The 15,127-nt window shown below is 45.3% G+C and overlaps 2 protein-coding genes across 2 annotated transcripts in view; one reads left to right on the top strand and one right to left on the bottom strand.

Moving 5' to 3' along the window:
• LOC120737845 (nuclear factor of activated T-cells, cytoplasmic 3-like) overlaps window positions 1-6,160 on the top strand; it is a 29,194-nt gene extending 23,034 nt beyond the window's left edge. Inside the window, exons 9-10 of the mRNA XM_040038738.1 lie at window positions 1,346-2,039; window positions 5,558-6,160. Of these exons, the coding sequence (XP_039894672.1) occupies window positions 1,346-2,039; window positions 5,558-5,676 (813 nt within the window). The 3' untranslated portion in view covers window positions 5,677-6,160. The remainder of the gene's footprint in view (window positions 1-1,345; window positions 2,040-5,557) is intronic.
• Window positions 6,161-6,400: 240 nt separating this feature from the next.
• On the bottom strand, window positions 6,401-10,232 carry pdcd2l (programmed cell death 2-like). The gene is made up of 2 exons (XM_040038747.1): window positions 9,688-10,232; window positions 6,401-7,352 (listed from the first exon to the last, which is right to left on the bottom strand). The coding sequence occupies exons 1-2, from the start codon at window positions 10,169-10,171 to the stop codon at window positions 6,751-6,753; spliced, it is 1,086 nt and encodes a 361-aa protein (XP_039894681.1). The 5' UTR covers window positions 10,172-10,232; the 3' UTR covers window positions 6,401-6,750.
• Window positions 10,233-15,127: the final 4,895 nt, after the last annotated feature.

Genomic DNA, 15,127 nt, shown 5'->3' with positions numbered 1-15,127 from the left:
GTCCTAATAAAACAAAGAAAATAAAGAAATGCAGTTTTACATCCAGTGACCAAGAACACGACTGTAACGCACTACGCTGCAACAGACCGAGATCTTCAAGAACACATGTTCAGGCGCGTCTCAAGTTTCCAGTGAACGTGTGAATGAGTCAGAGGCGGCTCTTTGGCATCAACTCGACGGACGTGTGTGGCCATGCCACGCATCGTTAATTAACCATTAGCCAGAACAATCAAGATGGGTCTTCCAGCATGGCGGTGACCCAAAACTAAGGCAACAGAGAGCAGCTGAAGACGGGTCATGGAGTGGCCTGGCCAGCCTCCAGACCTCCACAGATAATCTGTGGAGGGAGGTGAAGTGGCAGCCAAGAGAGCTTCAGAGTTTCTGTAAAGAGCAGCAGACCAAAATCTGAGACGAGTACAAACCTGGTGACCAACTACAAGAAACATCTGTTTGTGGCACTAATGACTGAATTAGATTTGACCTCTGCTGCTTAATAAGGACAAAAGTCTTTCTAAGTTAAATATGTGATAAATGGTGTTGCAAGCATAATTAAAATCAGTGAAAGCAGGCAGGCGTCTGCAGCAGGGCCTCCCGAGGTTTTATAGCGAGGTGTGTCACTGTGGAGATGCCGTCTTTCTTCTACACTCAGACTGATGCTTACTGAAAACAGCTCGACCTCAGGATGAAGAAACTTTTGCCCGGAGTACTTTTGCTTCATAGCAGCACGGTACTGCGATCTTAGTTTTATTGCAGGATCCCGCTCAGTTGTGTTGGTGCGTTGATCTTCATCAGTACATGCAACGACGTGCTTTTGTTGCTTCTCGGTGTCCGAGTGTGATTTCAGCTGTAATGTTTCTTTGTTTGCCTCCTGATGTCCGGCTGCACAGTGAGCGGAGGGAAAATATTTGGGTCTAATATTTGTAGTCTCCCCTCGGGCCCTGAAGTGTTGAGCTCACAGAATTTTGCTCAGGTTTTTTTTCTGAGCATTTGAACGTCTCTTAAGATGGCGACCAAGATTCCCTTTATAGGAAGTGGAAAGAGGAAGTTACAAGCTGAAACCTCCGGCGTCACCACGATAAATTTCAGACATTCATATAAATACTGTTTCCCCTTTTTCGTAGTGCCATGAAGCCTTCTTGCCGAAGCTCCTCCTCCTTCCTTTTAAGTGCGTTTTGCTGACGCGCTCAGAGCCTCCGTGTGGCTGCAGATCAGAGTGCAGCGCATGTGTTAAACCACATCATTTAGGTCCAAACGCCCAAAATACAAAATGCATTAGTATGTAAAGCAGAAAAGCAACAAATGCTCATGTTTTATAAACGTGTGTGTGTGTGTGTGTGTGTTCCAGTCCAGCATCGTGGTGGAGGTTCCTGTGTACAATAAGAAGGCGACATCATCGGTCCAGGTCCAGTTCTACGTCACTAACGGGAAGAGAAGGAAAAGTGTGACGCAGAGCTTCACCTACCTGCCTGGAGTCAGACGCCACGTTCCTCCCGCTGTCGCCTCAGTCAAGCAGGAACGCTGGGAGCCAGATCGCATCTCCCAGAATCCACCTGGCTTCAGCTTGACGGCCTCGCGCAACGGCACGCTCAGTCCTGACGTGGCGTACTATGGTTCCTGTGACCTCCTGGTGCAGTGTGGTCCCCAAAGCAACCCCCATCTCCACCATCCTCACGCCTCTGCTCCCCTTCAGACCCCTTTAATGTATCCTCAGACGTCCTCGGTCCCGCTCCAAGTCTCCTTGCCTTCGCAGACCACCTTGATTCCCCTTCAGACCTCCGTCATGGCTCCTCAGATCACCACGATTCCTCCTCCAGCCTCTTCTGTCCCACTTCAGACCTTCTCCGTCCCTCCACACTCCTCCCCTGGTGGATCTCAGAGGGACCTGTCTCTGAGTCCCAGGAGTACCTTTGTGACACCCGCCAACCCCCAGAAGGACTCTGTGCTGGCCGGGCCGGGGGAGGCGCTCATCATCAAGCAGGAGCCGGAGGAGCAGCCGCCTCTGGGATCTCTAGGCCTCCAGGAGATCACGCTGGATGATGGTAGGAAGCTGGATGTTGACCCAGATTTACTCTTGATTAAAAACAAAAAAGCTTCTTCCTGTTTTTTTCACAATAATATACATTTATATTTATCAACATAATATACAGATGTGAGATCAAAGTAATTTTAATCATTTTAAATTATGGAAGTGACAGCAAGTAGGGCTGTGCGATAGGACCAAAATCTCATATCCCGATATAAGACATTTATCGTCCTGACAACGATATAAATCACAAAAAGGTAACATTGTATGTAAATTCTGTGAATCTCGGGCAGCTCGACTTGCGTGAAGTGTTTCCAGCTGCGCGTCCTTTACCTGGAGTCCAGTGTTTTAACCGATGCATGAAACTATACCTCCAAAAGTTGATTCTGTTCACCTGGACGTAGCGTTTTGTGGGAGAAACGTTTCGTCATCATCAGGTGACGTCTTCAGTCTCAGCTGACTGCAGGTTTCAATCTTATAACCAGTACGTTTGCATAATGACTGAAACCAGCCCACTGAAGGAACAATGGGCTGGGAGGTCACTTCCTTCATCATAATTATGCAAATTCTCATGACCACTGATCAACAACCACTGATCAATGGCCATGAGTACCATTCACAGAGAGTTGGGGAATGGCTGCAATCACAGCATTGTAAGATAGTGACAGATGTACCCTTAGGCCCCCTCCTCCATTCAGAGACGGTCTTTCCCTTTTCACGTAAATGTCCTCCTTGACTCCGCCCTCAAACCAGCGTTCCTCCCTGTCCAGGATGTTACATCCTCATCATTGAAAGAGTGTCCACTGGCCTGTAGGTGTGAATAGACTGCAGAGTCCTGGCCTGACGAGTTATTCATGATACAGTCATCTCAGGCACAGAAGCTCCACCTACTTGCTATTTTTTAAGGGGCAGCCAATTTGCTTAAAGGAGGAGGAGCTAAAACTGCTTGTTTCTGATTGAACTGAGGGGCTGCACAAAGACTCATTATGAGATAAAGAAGGATTATTATGAACTCTGAATGATGCAAAGCTGCCCAGGTGGAGTCCAAGTATCAAAGCATGAGCAGCGTTCGTCTTTTTACCTCGTAAACCTGCTTGTTTCAGTTTGTTCTTCTCATGTCTCATGTGTGCACTCTGTCGCTCTGTGATGTTGGCTGTGTGTGTGTGTGTGTGTGTGTGTGTGTGTGTGTGTGTGTGTGTGTGTGCGTATTGCGTTTGATCTTGGTTAATAATAGCTGTATTTGCTGCTCTGAATGGTGCAGGTGGAGGTTAAATTTGTTGGCACAGGCAGCAGCTGTCCTCAGGGCGTCTGATCTTCACGCTGTCTTCCTCCGTCGCCTTTCAGCTCGAATTTAAAACCCCGAAAATCAGAACCCCCCCCCCCCCGGAGGAACGGCATCCTGCTCACAAACTGAAGCACCTACAGGAGCTTCTCTGGCATCCCATTCTCTTTGTGGAGGGCACCACAGGGAGTTTGTGGCTTTTGAGTTATGTGACTCCTAAGAGATTGATCTGGTTTGGAGATGTGATTTATTTCAGATCTTTAAATCAGTCTGTCAGTGCAGAGTAGAAGTGCGACATAATAAAGTTTAATGTTCAGGATGTTCAAAAACATTATGCTCACCGCATCAGCACACCGGTAAGAAAACTATGACTGGTTATACTGTGTGTGTGTGTGTGCGTGTGTGTGCGCGCGTGCGGTGGCTGATAGAAGTGTATTTACACGATTCTGAAACGCATTAAAAATGAAAATCTGGATAATGAATGGTCTCCGTGCCTGCATGATGGACACTTTTGGTACTTTTTTATACTAAATTAGAATTTAACACCTGACCTGACCTTTCATTAAAAGATTGATAAAGTGATGTTGCCATGGACACGGCCTGGGACCCTGCTTTTACTGTCTGTATTCATGCTGGAAATCCAGCTTAAGGTTTCTGTCGTGCTTGAGGTCCTAGCAGCAGGAGCGGCACAATGGTGCAGTGGTTAGCACCATCGCAGGAGGGTCAAGGGTTAGAACCTGCCTTTGTGTGGAGCGAGCGTTTCCCCGTGGCTATATCGGCTTCCTCTCGGTTTTGGTTAATCGGTGACTCTAAAGTGTGTGTGTGTGTGTGTGTGTGTGTGTGTGTGTGTGTGTGTGTGTGTGTGTGTGTGTGTGTGTGCGCGCGCCTCAGGTTTCACTGCAGAGCTATGAATAGACCGAGCTGTTTGCTGCTCTGCAGATGAACTCAGTTTTATCTTTTGCTGCTCATAACGAGCGCACTGCAGTGTGACCGCCACACCTGCTCAGCACATTTCAGTCCTGCTGCTTCATGATGTGTGAACAGTGTTTAGTATTTAATGGACGGGTTAGAAAAGCAGAGCAGAGGAGTTAAAGAAAGCCAGTTTGTTTAATTTGTTGCTGTTGGAGTGAATCAAGGAGCTGAATGTGATGGATTAAAGCGTTTGGAGAATTCGTTTAAAGCACTTTGTTACAGTACCGAGCACGGCCACACGGGGGCACAGCAGGACAGAGTCCTTAAGCAGGTTCCTAACTGGGAAGGTGAAGTGGAAGAGTCTGCAGCTACAATCAGAACTAAACCTAAGGAAAGGTGCTTAAGTGCTTCCTTTATTAACTCCTTCTTAGCGCTCGTGGAGACTGGAGCATCCTTCATGAAAGGAAAGCACCATCGGTGCAGATCATGCTTGAAGCACTGATTGTGACTGCAGAGCCTTCAAATCAAACTGACCTCTGTCCAGTAAACTGTGTCATGTTATTTTAATTTTAGCCTCAAAGAGCCCAAAAATCAAAATATGGCTGGTGAATTTCAGCTTCTCTGCCAACACAGCAGCAGAGAAGCTGAAATTCCATCCATCCATTCGCTTCCACTTATCCTTTTCAGGGTCGCGGGGGCGCTGGAGCCTATCCCAGCTGTCATAGGGCGAGAGGCGGGGTACACCCTGGACAGGTCGCCAGTCTGTCGCAGGGCCAACACACAGGGACAGACAACCATTCGTGCTCATATTCACACCTATGGGCAATTTGGATTAATCAATTAACCTATCCCCACAAACTGAGCTGAAATTCACCAGCCATATTTTGATTTTTGGGCTCTTTGAGGGTAGCTTTGCATGAGTCACACCTCAGAGTAATCCCTCCTTCTTATGCTGAGCCCCACTGCAACCCCTGAGGTTAAGCATCGTTCAAAACTAGCCATCCTAGCTCCTCCCCCTTCCAAGAAAGTTTCCCTCTGATTGGCTGGGGCTGCCCCTCCCAAACAGCACGACCACGCTGCAGTCTCACTGCTTCAAAGACAGGGATCGGGTTCAGTTTGCAGTTGAATGGGATCGAGTTGGCGATTACATGCAGTCTGATAACAAAGCAGTTAACTGCTTAATCTGCAAAAGGTCTGCAGAGTCCAGCCTCAGGTCTGAATCCAACTCCTCTGCAAATGGTGACGTAGTTGCTGCATGAGACCAACAAACCGACACAGGTGCTCAGCAACGTTTGTTTTATTGGAATAAACAGACCACAACGTTTCTGTTTTGTTTGCAGTGAACGAGATCATCGACAGGGACATCTGTGGCCTGGTTGGCGGCGACCAACCCGACCGGTACGACTGGGAGCCAAAGTCCGGCGCCGGCACCTTACCGTTCTGCGGAGGCCCTCAGTAGCACCACCGCTCTCAGGAACGTCGTTTTTCTTCTGCTGTTTGCACAAAGTGCTCCAAACTGATCTTCAAGTGCCTGAAAACGTCAGATGACCGTTTCCTCGTCTGTCTCAGGAATTTTAGAGAGAAACCGACTCGTACCTCACAGACAAACCAAAGATTTAACTTTTCATGAGCCAATCGGAGGAAGATTAAAGGGCTGAAATTTAACTTTGTTATAATAATTCTAACAATCGGTAACGTCAGACGTAAAATGAGAAAATTCTGTTATTTATTGGCCAGTAAATTACAAATAATCTATTTTTGATACGCTGGATCTGATCCTCAAACCTGAAATCCTTCAGCTGATTTACATTTTTATAGCTTTGTTTTACACTCGTTTACATTTCCTTCGCCCGGTTTAACGTTGACGCTTCTCGACCGAACTGTTGTGGTGTGACACGGCGTTTTAGAAACATGTTTAAGGTTGAAGTAAAAAGAAAAACAAACTTGTTGTGTGTCCGAGTCTTTTCTTTCAGAGGATTTCAGAGCCCGACGACCAACACGTGCACTGAAACGGCAACATTTCGTTACAGGGAGGTCAGAGGTCACGGTTGGTAATATTCCTCTCTACAGGAACAACCAGAAGCTGCTTGGAGTTAAAGAATGACTCGCACATGACGACAGCTGCTGCTGTGTTTGCAGCAGTAAAAGATTTTAAAAAAAGAAAAGATGACGAACAAACGAGCTGCAGCAGAGACTTTTAATCTTTTCTAACACTCGTGTTGATGTCGTCTTTGGAGCTCCTGTGTTCAGCACCATGAAGTCTGAAGGACCAATAAGAGCAGCTATGGTTCAGTGTCCCGCCCTCGTGTGGCCGTAAGCAGCTGTAACGCTCTGCTCAGGCCCGATGACTAAGGCACATCTATATTTTCACATTTTAAGGCAAAACCTTTAAAGCCTTGAAGTAACAAAAGCTGCTGCTTGGTCCTTTTTTAACACGAGCTCGCCTCAGATTTTTGATCTTCTGACATCATGACGGGGTATAAATAAACCGCGATCCCACCATGATGGCGACGGCGAGCTTCAGGTTAGTCCGTCACACAAAGAGCTGCTGGTCTGGGTCTGTTTGAACGAAGCAGAATTCCTCCACGGCCGAGTCCGACCTGGATGTCCAGCAGCTGTCTGCGCAGGTGTAGACTAGCACCGTCCCAAATTCCAGCTCCACCCCTGCACCGCCGCGCTCCCCCTGCAGCAGGCTTACCAGCGCGGGCATCAGCTGCAGCTCGAATGTCCGGGAGCCTCCGCAGGAGCCACACGCTGGCACCAGCTGCGCCATGTTGGACGGCGGCTCGGAGATGAAGAGCGGCTTCCCGCCGCGGCAGTAGCGCAGGATCTGCTGCGGACACACCGAGATCGTCTTCATGAACCTGGAGAAGACGGCGTCTCCGTGTCGGGCTCCGGTCTTCTCATACTTCTCGTCCCCGCCTCCTCCGCTTCCCTCTAACTCCCCCACTGCCACGCCCTCCCGCCTCTCGTACTCCCTCAGCAGCTCCTGAGCGTGCTCCAGGTCGCCGTCCTCCCCGCACACATCCGTCTCCTCCACCACGCTGATGAAGAATGGACAGAAGGCGGTCACGTCCTCCTGCGAGTCCCCCAGACTGAGGTCACAAAGACGGCTGCTGACGTCCGTCTCACCACCTGTCAGGGAAAAAAAAAAGAACCATAAGACGACCTCACCTGCCTGTCAGAAGGTAGTTCGCACTACAGCGCTCCCTGCTCTCAGTCTGTGACTCTAACAGGAGCTTCACTTTATCATTTATTAAAACCAGCGACTGACGCCATAAACTCAAAGGAGGTACTGAGCTCAGAGGTGAGCTGAGCAAGAGGCTCACTGTCTCAGACTTCCATACAATCACTTTATTTTGGATTATTACAACCATAACGGAGAGGCCTGGGGAAAAGGAAAAAATAAATAAAGGTGAAGATGGGGAGATGGTTAACAGGAAGAGAGGGGGAGGGGAAAATAGAGGAGAAGAGGGATGGAGAGAGACGCCTGCCGAGGAAGGAAAATAATAAAAACAGAGACCACAGCAAAACGCTAACATGACAGCAAATAATAAATGTAACTGAGCAGCACACAGAACTAACAATACAACAACAGTTGTGGCACTTTATATTGTACAGTAGATCGCACAATAATACATACAGAGAAAAACCCAACAATCATATGACCCCCTATGAGCAGCACTTTGGCGACAGTGGGAAGGAAAAACTCCCTTTTAACAGGAAGAAACCTCCGGCAGAACCAGGCTCAGGGGAGGGGCGGGGCCATCTGCTGTGATTGGTTGGTGTGAGAGAAGGAAGACAGGATAAAGACAGCAGCCGCCCAAGATAGGCTGTATCCCAATTCAGGGTCTGCAGCCTTAAAGTACGCAGCCTCAACGATCCTCAAGGGCCGCGTACTCAAAGACCGCTAAGGCCGGAAGTGCGAGGCTTGTGTAATGGGACGGTCTAGCCTCCTTTGCGCTGATACTGTTGTTTGTCAATAAAGTTAAAAAAAAAAAAAAAAAAAGCCTCCGTCGCGCTGCCCAGGTTGCCTAGCAACCATGATACTAACAGCTGGAAACGTGTCATACAGCTGTGTTTGACAGAGATGAAGGAGAAAATCTTTTGTTCATTTGTTTGTTTCTACATGAGCTTTGATCATTCTCTGTAAGATTAAGCTCAGCTATTGAACGGCGTATATTTTAAAGTAAAGGCTTTAAAACCAAGTTAGTACAAACGTCACTAATGTCACATGACTTTGCCGACATGTAGCCAACAGTAATGTTTAATGTTCTTCGTTATTAAACATTTGCACATAAATAAGTGACATCATATTCAGTACTTAAAGTTTACTCTTCAGGCGCCCCTCATCCGCCGTTATTTTTATTTTTATTTTTTTTTTGTGCAAATTTATCCACACCCACCGCCGCGCTATGCATTCTGGGATATGTTGGGCCACGAAGTCTACACTGCCTGTCACAGCCTTAAAATTCAGGGAAATGAAGGACTCATTTCAGGGACGCATTTCGAGCAGCCTTTGAATTGGGACAGCCTTCGGCGCGCCGCTGTGACGTAATCGGCCTTGAAATGCGGCCTTTAAGGCTGCAGACCCTGAATTGGGATACAGCCATAGTGTGTATCTGTGAGTACACCTGTGAGTACACCTGTGTGTTAAGGTGGTCCAAGCTGACTGATAGTTCTGCCTCCCATTTCATAATAGGAAGAGATATAGATTCACCTGTTTTGGAGAGCGTCTTGTATATTTTGGACAGTAATTTGGAGGTTTTGAGATTAAGGAATTGTACCACACTCGATGGTGTTTGTAATTTGACTTTATTAGGCTTAAATTTCCTTTTATTATAGACTTAACTTGTTGATATTCTGAAAATCTATTCTTGTTAATCTCATATAGTAAAACTAGTCAAATGGGATAAAGTCTGTTCCTTCTAATATATGTTCCAAGTATTTAATTCCTTTACTACTCCAATCTGGGGAGTTAATCATATTATTGTTCTGTAGTATGTCGGGGTTCTTCCACATAGGTGTGATTTGCATGGGATTAATGAAGTCAGTCATTTTTAATAACTATGCTGTGAGAGGAGCTGATGCTATTGAAGCATACATGTCCTTTGATGTTTCTGTGAATGGTAGGCCTGAAATCTCTATTTTATTGCATAGTGGCTGTTCTGCGTCTGGGCAGGGCTCCTCTAAGAAGCATGTTTGAACCACCCTGAGATGAACTGTTGGCTAAGAAGTAGTGCTGAAAGACGACCTCTATCCTTGGTCCTTTGTAGTGTAACGAGAAAAGTTCTTCAAATTTACAAGAACCTCAAGGGAACGAGGAGAAAAACTTTAAATTAATGAAAAAATGGCTATGAATTTATAATCTATATATAAAATATGGCATCCTTTAGAATAAAACTTTCAAATTTTAAGAGGAAAAAAGTGTCAAATCTTTGATTTAAAATGCAACTCTGTCCAGCCCTACCTGCTGCCTCTGGAGCTCCTGTCCCCTCCTTCACAGGTGTGTTCTGCTTCGCACCTCCTCCCCATCCATCATTGTCTTCCTCTCCCCCCATCCCCCAGTCGTCAGCGGTGTCACACCAGTCAGTGACCCGCATAGGAGCCTCCTGAGCCGGTGCAGGCGGCCCGGGTGTCCGCACCTCTGCCTCCAGGCACTGTGAGCGGAGCACCGCCCAGCACTCTGACCGACCGCTGCACTCAGCTCCCGGGCACGCGAAGACGTGGAGGTTCCTGTGGTGCGGAGACGTGTCCACGGGGCAGTACACCTGCACCACGTGGACTAGCGGGACTCTGCAGCGGCCGCATCGCGGTGACCGGGCAGCGATGCCCGGCGGCCAGTCCGGCCGACCCCCTACTTTGTTGGTCAGATAGGAGCACCGGTGCTTCTTGGAGTCGATCTCTCCGTCACACAGCCCGAGCAGAGACACCTCCTGAGCGCGTGAGGCCATCTTTTAAAGAAAAAACTAAAAAAACGCCGACCGGAAGTGGAGTTCAGCATGGGAGGTCCCTCACCAAAATACCACCGACTGGAGTCAAATGAAAATATAGACACGGGAAGTGTGTCACTGAACTATAAATCACACGGTACACGAAATTACACGATAAAACGAAACCATTATTTTATCAATATTATAATATTTTATATTTATTATAATATATAACTATTTATATACGCCGTTAGTTTACATTTTTCACAGCTTTTAAAGATTTTAACTTTTAAACAGTCCAACAGTCATTGGTCCAAATATAAGCGCTTGTGTTTCATGAGGGGCCAAATTCAAGACTTTGAAAATAAGAGTGAAAACAGCGAAGAGATGAAAAATTGAAGTCTCCGTATGTTGTATGCTCATTGTGTGTTCAATAAAGTTATTTTAAAATAAATAAATAAATAGAAGTCTCGACTTCCGACGCCGTGACAAGCAATTTCCGGGTGTAGCACTTTCAAATTAAAAGCAGCTTCCAAAGTGAAAGCTAAAAAGAAAAAAACAACTTGAATTTATCAAATTTATTTACAGTTTTATAGATTTTTTTTTTAACCAATAAATACATTTCATCGGTTTTTAAACTGCTGTGTGTATTCAAACAAATGTTCAGCACTAGTTGCTCTCATTCTTTCCCCTCTTTATAAGAATTTAGGAGAATATGAAAATGTTACGAGGAAAAATTGGCAAATTTACGAGAAAATGTAAAATATTGTGTGGAGAAACTTGCAAACCAAGAAATAAAACAGAAAAAAATGAAAACTAAAATTAGAGGATGAAAAGGAAATTGATATGAAACCTTTCTAACATAAAAGCCGGCAAATTTATAAGGAAAATGTTTAAATGTATGAGAGATAGTAAAATTATGAGATTTGTTAAAATAAATTACACATTTATGAGGAAAATGGTCAGTTTACAAGAAAACCTACAATAATTTTATTAGAAGGAAAACAAAATCTGCAAATTTATGAGAATGAACTCAGAAATTCAAGAACAAAACAAACATTAGACACATTAAATAATTGGTTTTAAGAATATTTTTCATCTCTCTATTCTTCGCTCTTCCTCACCTGATTATTATTCTCAATTATTAGTGAGTTATTTATTAATTTCTTTCTTTTCTGCTGCTGTTTGATGGTCTGCGCCCTGTCCTGTAAGAATAAACTCACTTCACTGCACCATTATCGGAGCTTCTGTGTTTTTTAGATCAGATGATAAAACAGCTGCAGTGGCTTTGAAACCCTGCACAAATCCTTCAGGGATTAAATGAATGATTTGACAGAAGCTGGTAATAACAGGATTTTAATATCTACAGCCAGAGCCTTTAAAAATGATCTCTGGGAGCGAGCCGAGTGTTCTGGTTTCAGTCTGAAGAACATGTCCCTGAATGATTTAAACAAAGTTAGAACAGACCGATTTCTCACTATAAAGCAGTAAAGAGCTGGCTGGCTGCATAATTTACGGCCTAATGTAATTACACGTAATCCCTCCTCGTGTATACATTTTTCTCTACATTGACCGTTTCCCCCTCAGGGCCGCTGCGGGAGCTGTGAAATGATTTCCCGTGGTGTGTAACCGCCTCTAATGTCCTCTCCTTTCTCTGCTAATTAGCTCCAGTGTGAGGAGCCTCTGAGCGGAGCCTCCGTTAGTGAAACCACAGCAGAGGTTTCTCTGAATCAACACGTTTTAGCCCATTTACTGCAAAGCAGCCGCACTTTGAATCTCTGCTGAGTTTTTAATCATAGCAGCGGCTTTCAGATTCATCTCGGTGCTCCCCAGCAGGTGCTGGTTTCACTCCACATCATTACGCTCTGAGAGTAAACTGAGAGGCTCGACACTGCAGATAGATAATTCATCCCGTTTGATGGAAGATTTCACTTTAGCTTTATATCTCCTGGCTACGTGTGCGCTTTTAAATCTCTCCTCAAAATCCATTTTATAGATCGGCTCTGCTGCAAAGTTAGTTCACGTTTTATTTCCTCTCATTTTATTTTATTCATCCCGTTATCTCGCTTTCACGCGGACTTTTTCCAGAGGAGCATATAAACACTTGTGTTATATATTTGAACGCAAAGAGTACACAAGGCATTCAGCTGCTGTGTCCTTATTCAGTTTAAAGCAATTCAAAGGCTCAATAGCAAAACAGTTTGTTGTTCCAGATGCCAAAAAATCAGCTTTGTCTTTCTCAGACTTTCTTTCTAAGACTTGAGGTCATGGTAAAGGGATTCTAAGTAGTGAATGATCTGAGTGGACCATGAGCTCCTCTGTAGAGTCAGGGTGTCACTGTGTCCCACAGCTGAAGCTTGGACCAAACAGAGTCATCAACAGGACAAAGATCCAAGCACAGCAGCAGGTCTGCAACAGAACGACTGAAGAAGAAAAGAATGGAGCTGCTGCAGAGCTCAGAGAGCTGTGCATGAGCGGATGCTGCAAAACCTCAACGAGCTGAAGCAACCAAAACTCCTCCACAGTGATGAGACAGACTAATAAAGTCACACGGGAACCATCGCTGCAGGTTATTGGTGCTGAAGGAGGTTCGACAAGCTGCAGAATAAAGTGGAACTCGTGCAGAATGAACTCGGTCTCAGTGAGTCTCCTGTTAGCAGCAGGTTTAATTAACAGCGATGGCTCTGAATCTCATCAGAGCTGCTGAGGTCTGACACTCTCCTCCTCTGCTGGACCAGAAGATGCCGGCTCGACGCCAAAGCGAGCGCTCCGGGTGACCCGCTCCATCAGTTTATGACACAAGAATGTGTATCAGCTAGAAACAGAGAGGGGAGGTGCACCTGCAAAATACTGAGACTTACTGAGGAGGAGGAAAAAATATCACTGGCAGCACTGAAGCTGGCAAAAAATATCAGTTTTGCAGGCAAAACATTGTTGATTTGATGTACTTAACAATTATTATATGAAATTTACATCACTCTGATGGATCTGTGGGTTACAGTTGTTGCTTTATAAAGTTATAAATGAACCAGAATCAAAGCCTAAGACATCGATATTTAATCTCCAGCCCGATGAAATCAGCTTGAGGCTGAAAAACGTGAACGATTTTCATTTTGACGACCAAGTGTGGAAAATACAAGAATATTTTTTTGATAGTAACAGAACAAAGCACAAGGCAAAGAGGCAGTGGTGACCAGTGGGCTTAAGTTGCAGGTGGTTATGTCACAGGTCACTCTGATCCCTCTGGCAGGCCGACTGCAGATAACCTTTTGACCTTCACTGAAAGGAGGAGGAGGCGGCGATGTGCTTCACCTTTCCTTTCTTAAAAACTTTAATAATCTAAGTGGGTGGAAATGAGGGACCCCTCTCCCCGGTGGGGTGTAGCCTCTCATCTCTGTCGCCTTCATATCTCCTTAGTTTCCTTATTTCGTCACATGCATCATCTTCTGCCCCCTGTGGTGGAGGCAGAATGAAGACGACAGCGTGCACAGATGCTGAGTTTAAAACAACCTCGCTCCTGCACACTTATCACAAAGATGCCACAGATGCCACGTGCGTGTATGTTTTACACCGTGAGAAGACCACGCCCCCCACGCTGAATAAAACCTCACACCGACCTTTAAGTCACCAAACTTTAAGCTGCCTTTTGCTTTTAATTAATCATACAGTGATGTGAACCCTGCTGCTTAAGATGCTCAAAGAGGATTCACTGACCAGCGCATCCGGATATGTGCAGGGCGGCGGAGGATGGAGGGCCAGGTGAAGGTGGAGGATCATAAACTCCTGGATCTGCATTGCTCACAACAAATGAACGGCTCCACAAAGCTCTCAGCTTTCACACAGACTCAGCCAGGAGCCTTTAAGAAAGTTGGTCAGTAAAACAATGAAAACTTAATATGTTCAAGCTGTCAGACAAAGGTTGCAGTTCCTCTAATTGACATAATTTGTCAACACACAGTAGGTGTGGAGTGCCCACAATTCTATTCTATTCTATTCTATTCTATTCTATTCTATTCTTTAGTCTGGTTCCAAGTGTGGATCAGCCCCCACAGACTCCCATGTTAAACTTTAGAGCATAAAAAACACATTTATAACCTGATAAAAAGAAGAAAGTCGGGCCTCCTGACTGGCGGGTGGATGGTGACACACGTGCCACGTTTGGCATCCCTGAACCGGATCTATGGTCCAAGTTTCTGCAGTGAGCAATAACGTCGGTGCTGTGCTTTTAATTGTACCAACAAAGAAGTTTGTGTCACACTGTTCTCGAACAACCCTTTAAAAACTCCCCTACGAGCTCACAGGTATTACAGATAAAATCCATCAAAGCCGTTTGATTTATATTTTCATCTTCAGCTGCTGCATCTTCTAAATACACTGATGCAGGTTTGAGGCGAATGACTTCATTTCAAAGTGAGTGTAACCATCCAAACCTGCTAAATGATGAATGAGTGGACAAAAGAAAAGAAATGTGCTAACTTATCGGCTCTTTTCTCCCACTGCTGCATGAATGCATGAATATTTCTGTCCCTGCAGGATTTAAAAACTGGAGGCTCTGCCTGTTATTTACTGTCTGTACGTCCCCACCTGCACGGTTACAGTTTGTCTGCTTCCTGACCTTCTACTATCAACTATTAATCCACAAATTCAGCTTCATACACAGCGACACAACACATCTCTACTGTACACATTACATAAGACAGCGTGATTAAAAGAGCATGAAAGCATCTCTGCAGTCCACCGAGACAAGGATTTAGATCATGATCAGAAAGAACTGATGATGATGATGATGATGAAAGCGATGATCAGCTCTTTTGAGGTCAACACACAGATCAAAATATTTTAGATGTTCAAAAAAGAGAAGAAGAAGCAGGAGAGAGCGATGAGAGCAAAGAAGCACACGTCTTATAAAGGATTAAGAGGTAAAAAAAAAAGCCTCAGCATGTCGTTCAGACACATGTTATTATAAACGAGAGCTGC

Source organism: Simochromis diagramma, unplaced genomic scaffold (assembly GCF_900408965.1).
Source record: "Simochromis diagramma unplaced genomic scaffold, fSimDia1.1 OVJJ01000366.1, whole genome shotgun sequence".
Lineage (NCBI taxonomy): Eukaryota > Metazoa > Chordata > Actinopteri > Cichliformes > Cichlidae > Simochromis > Simochromis diagramma.
This window is presented reverse-complemented; position numbering and strand designations above follow the sequence as displayed.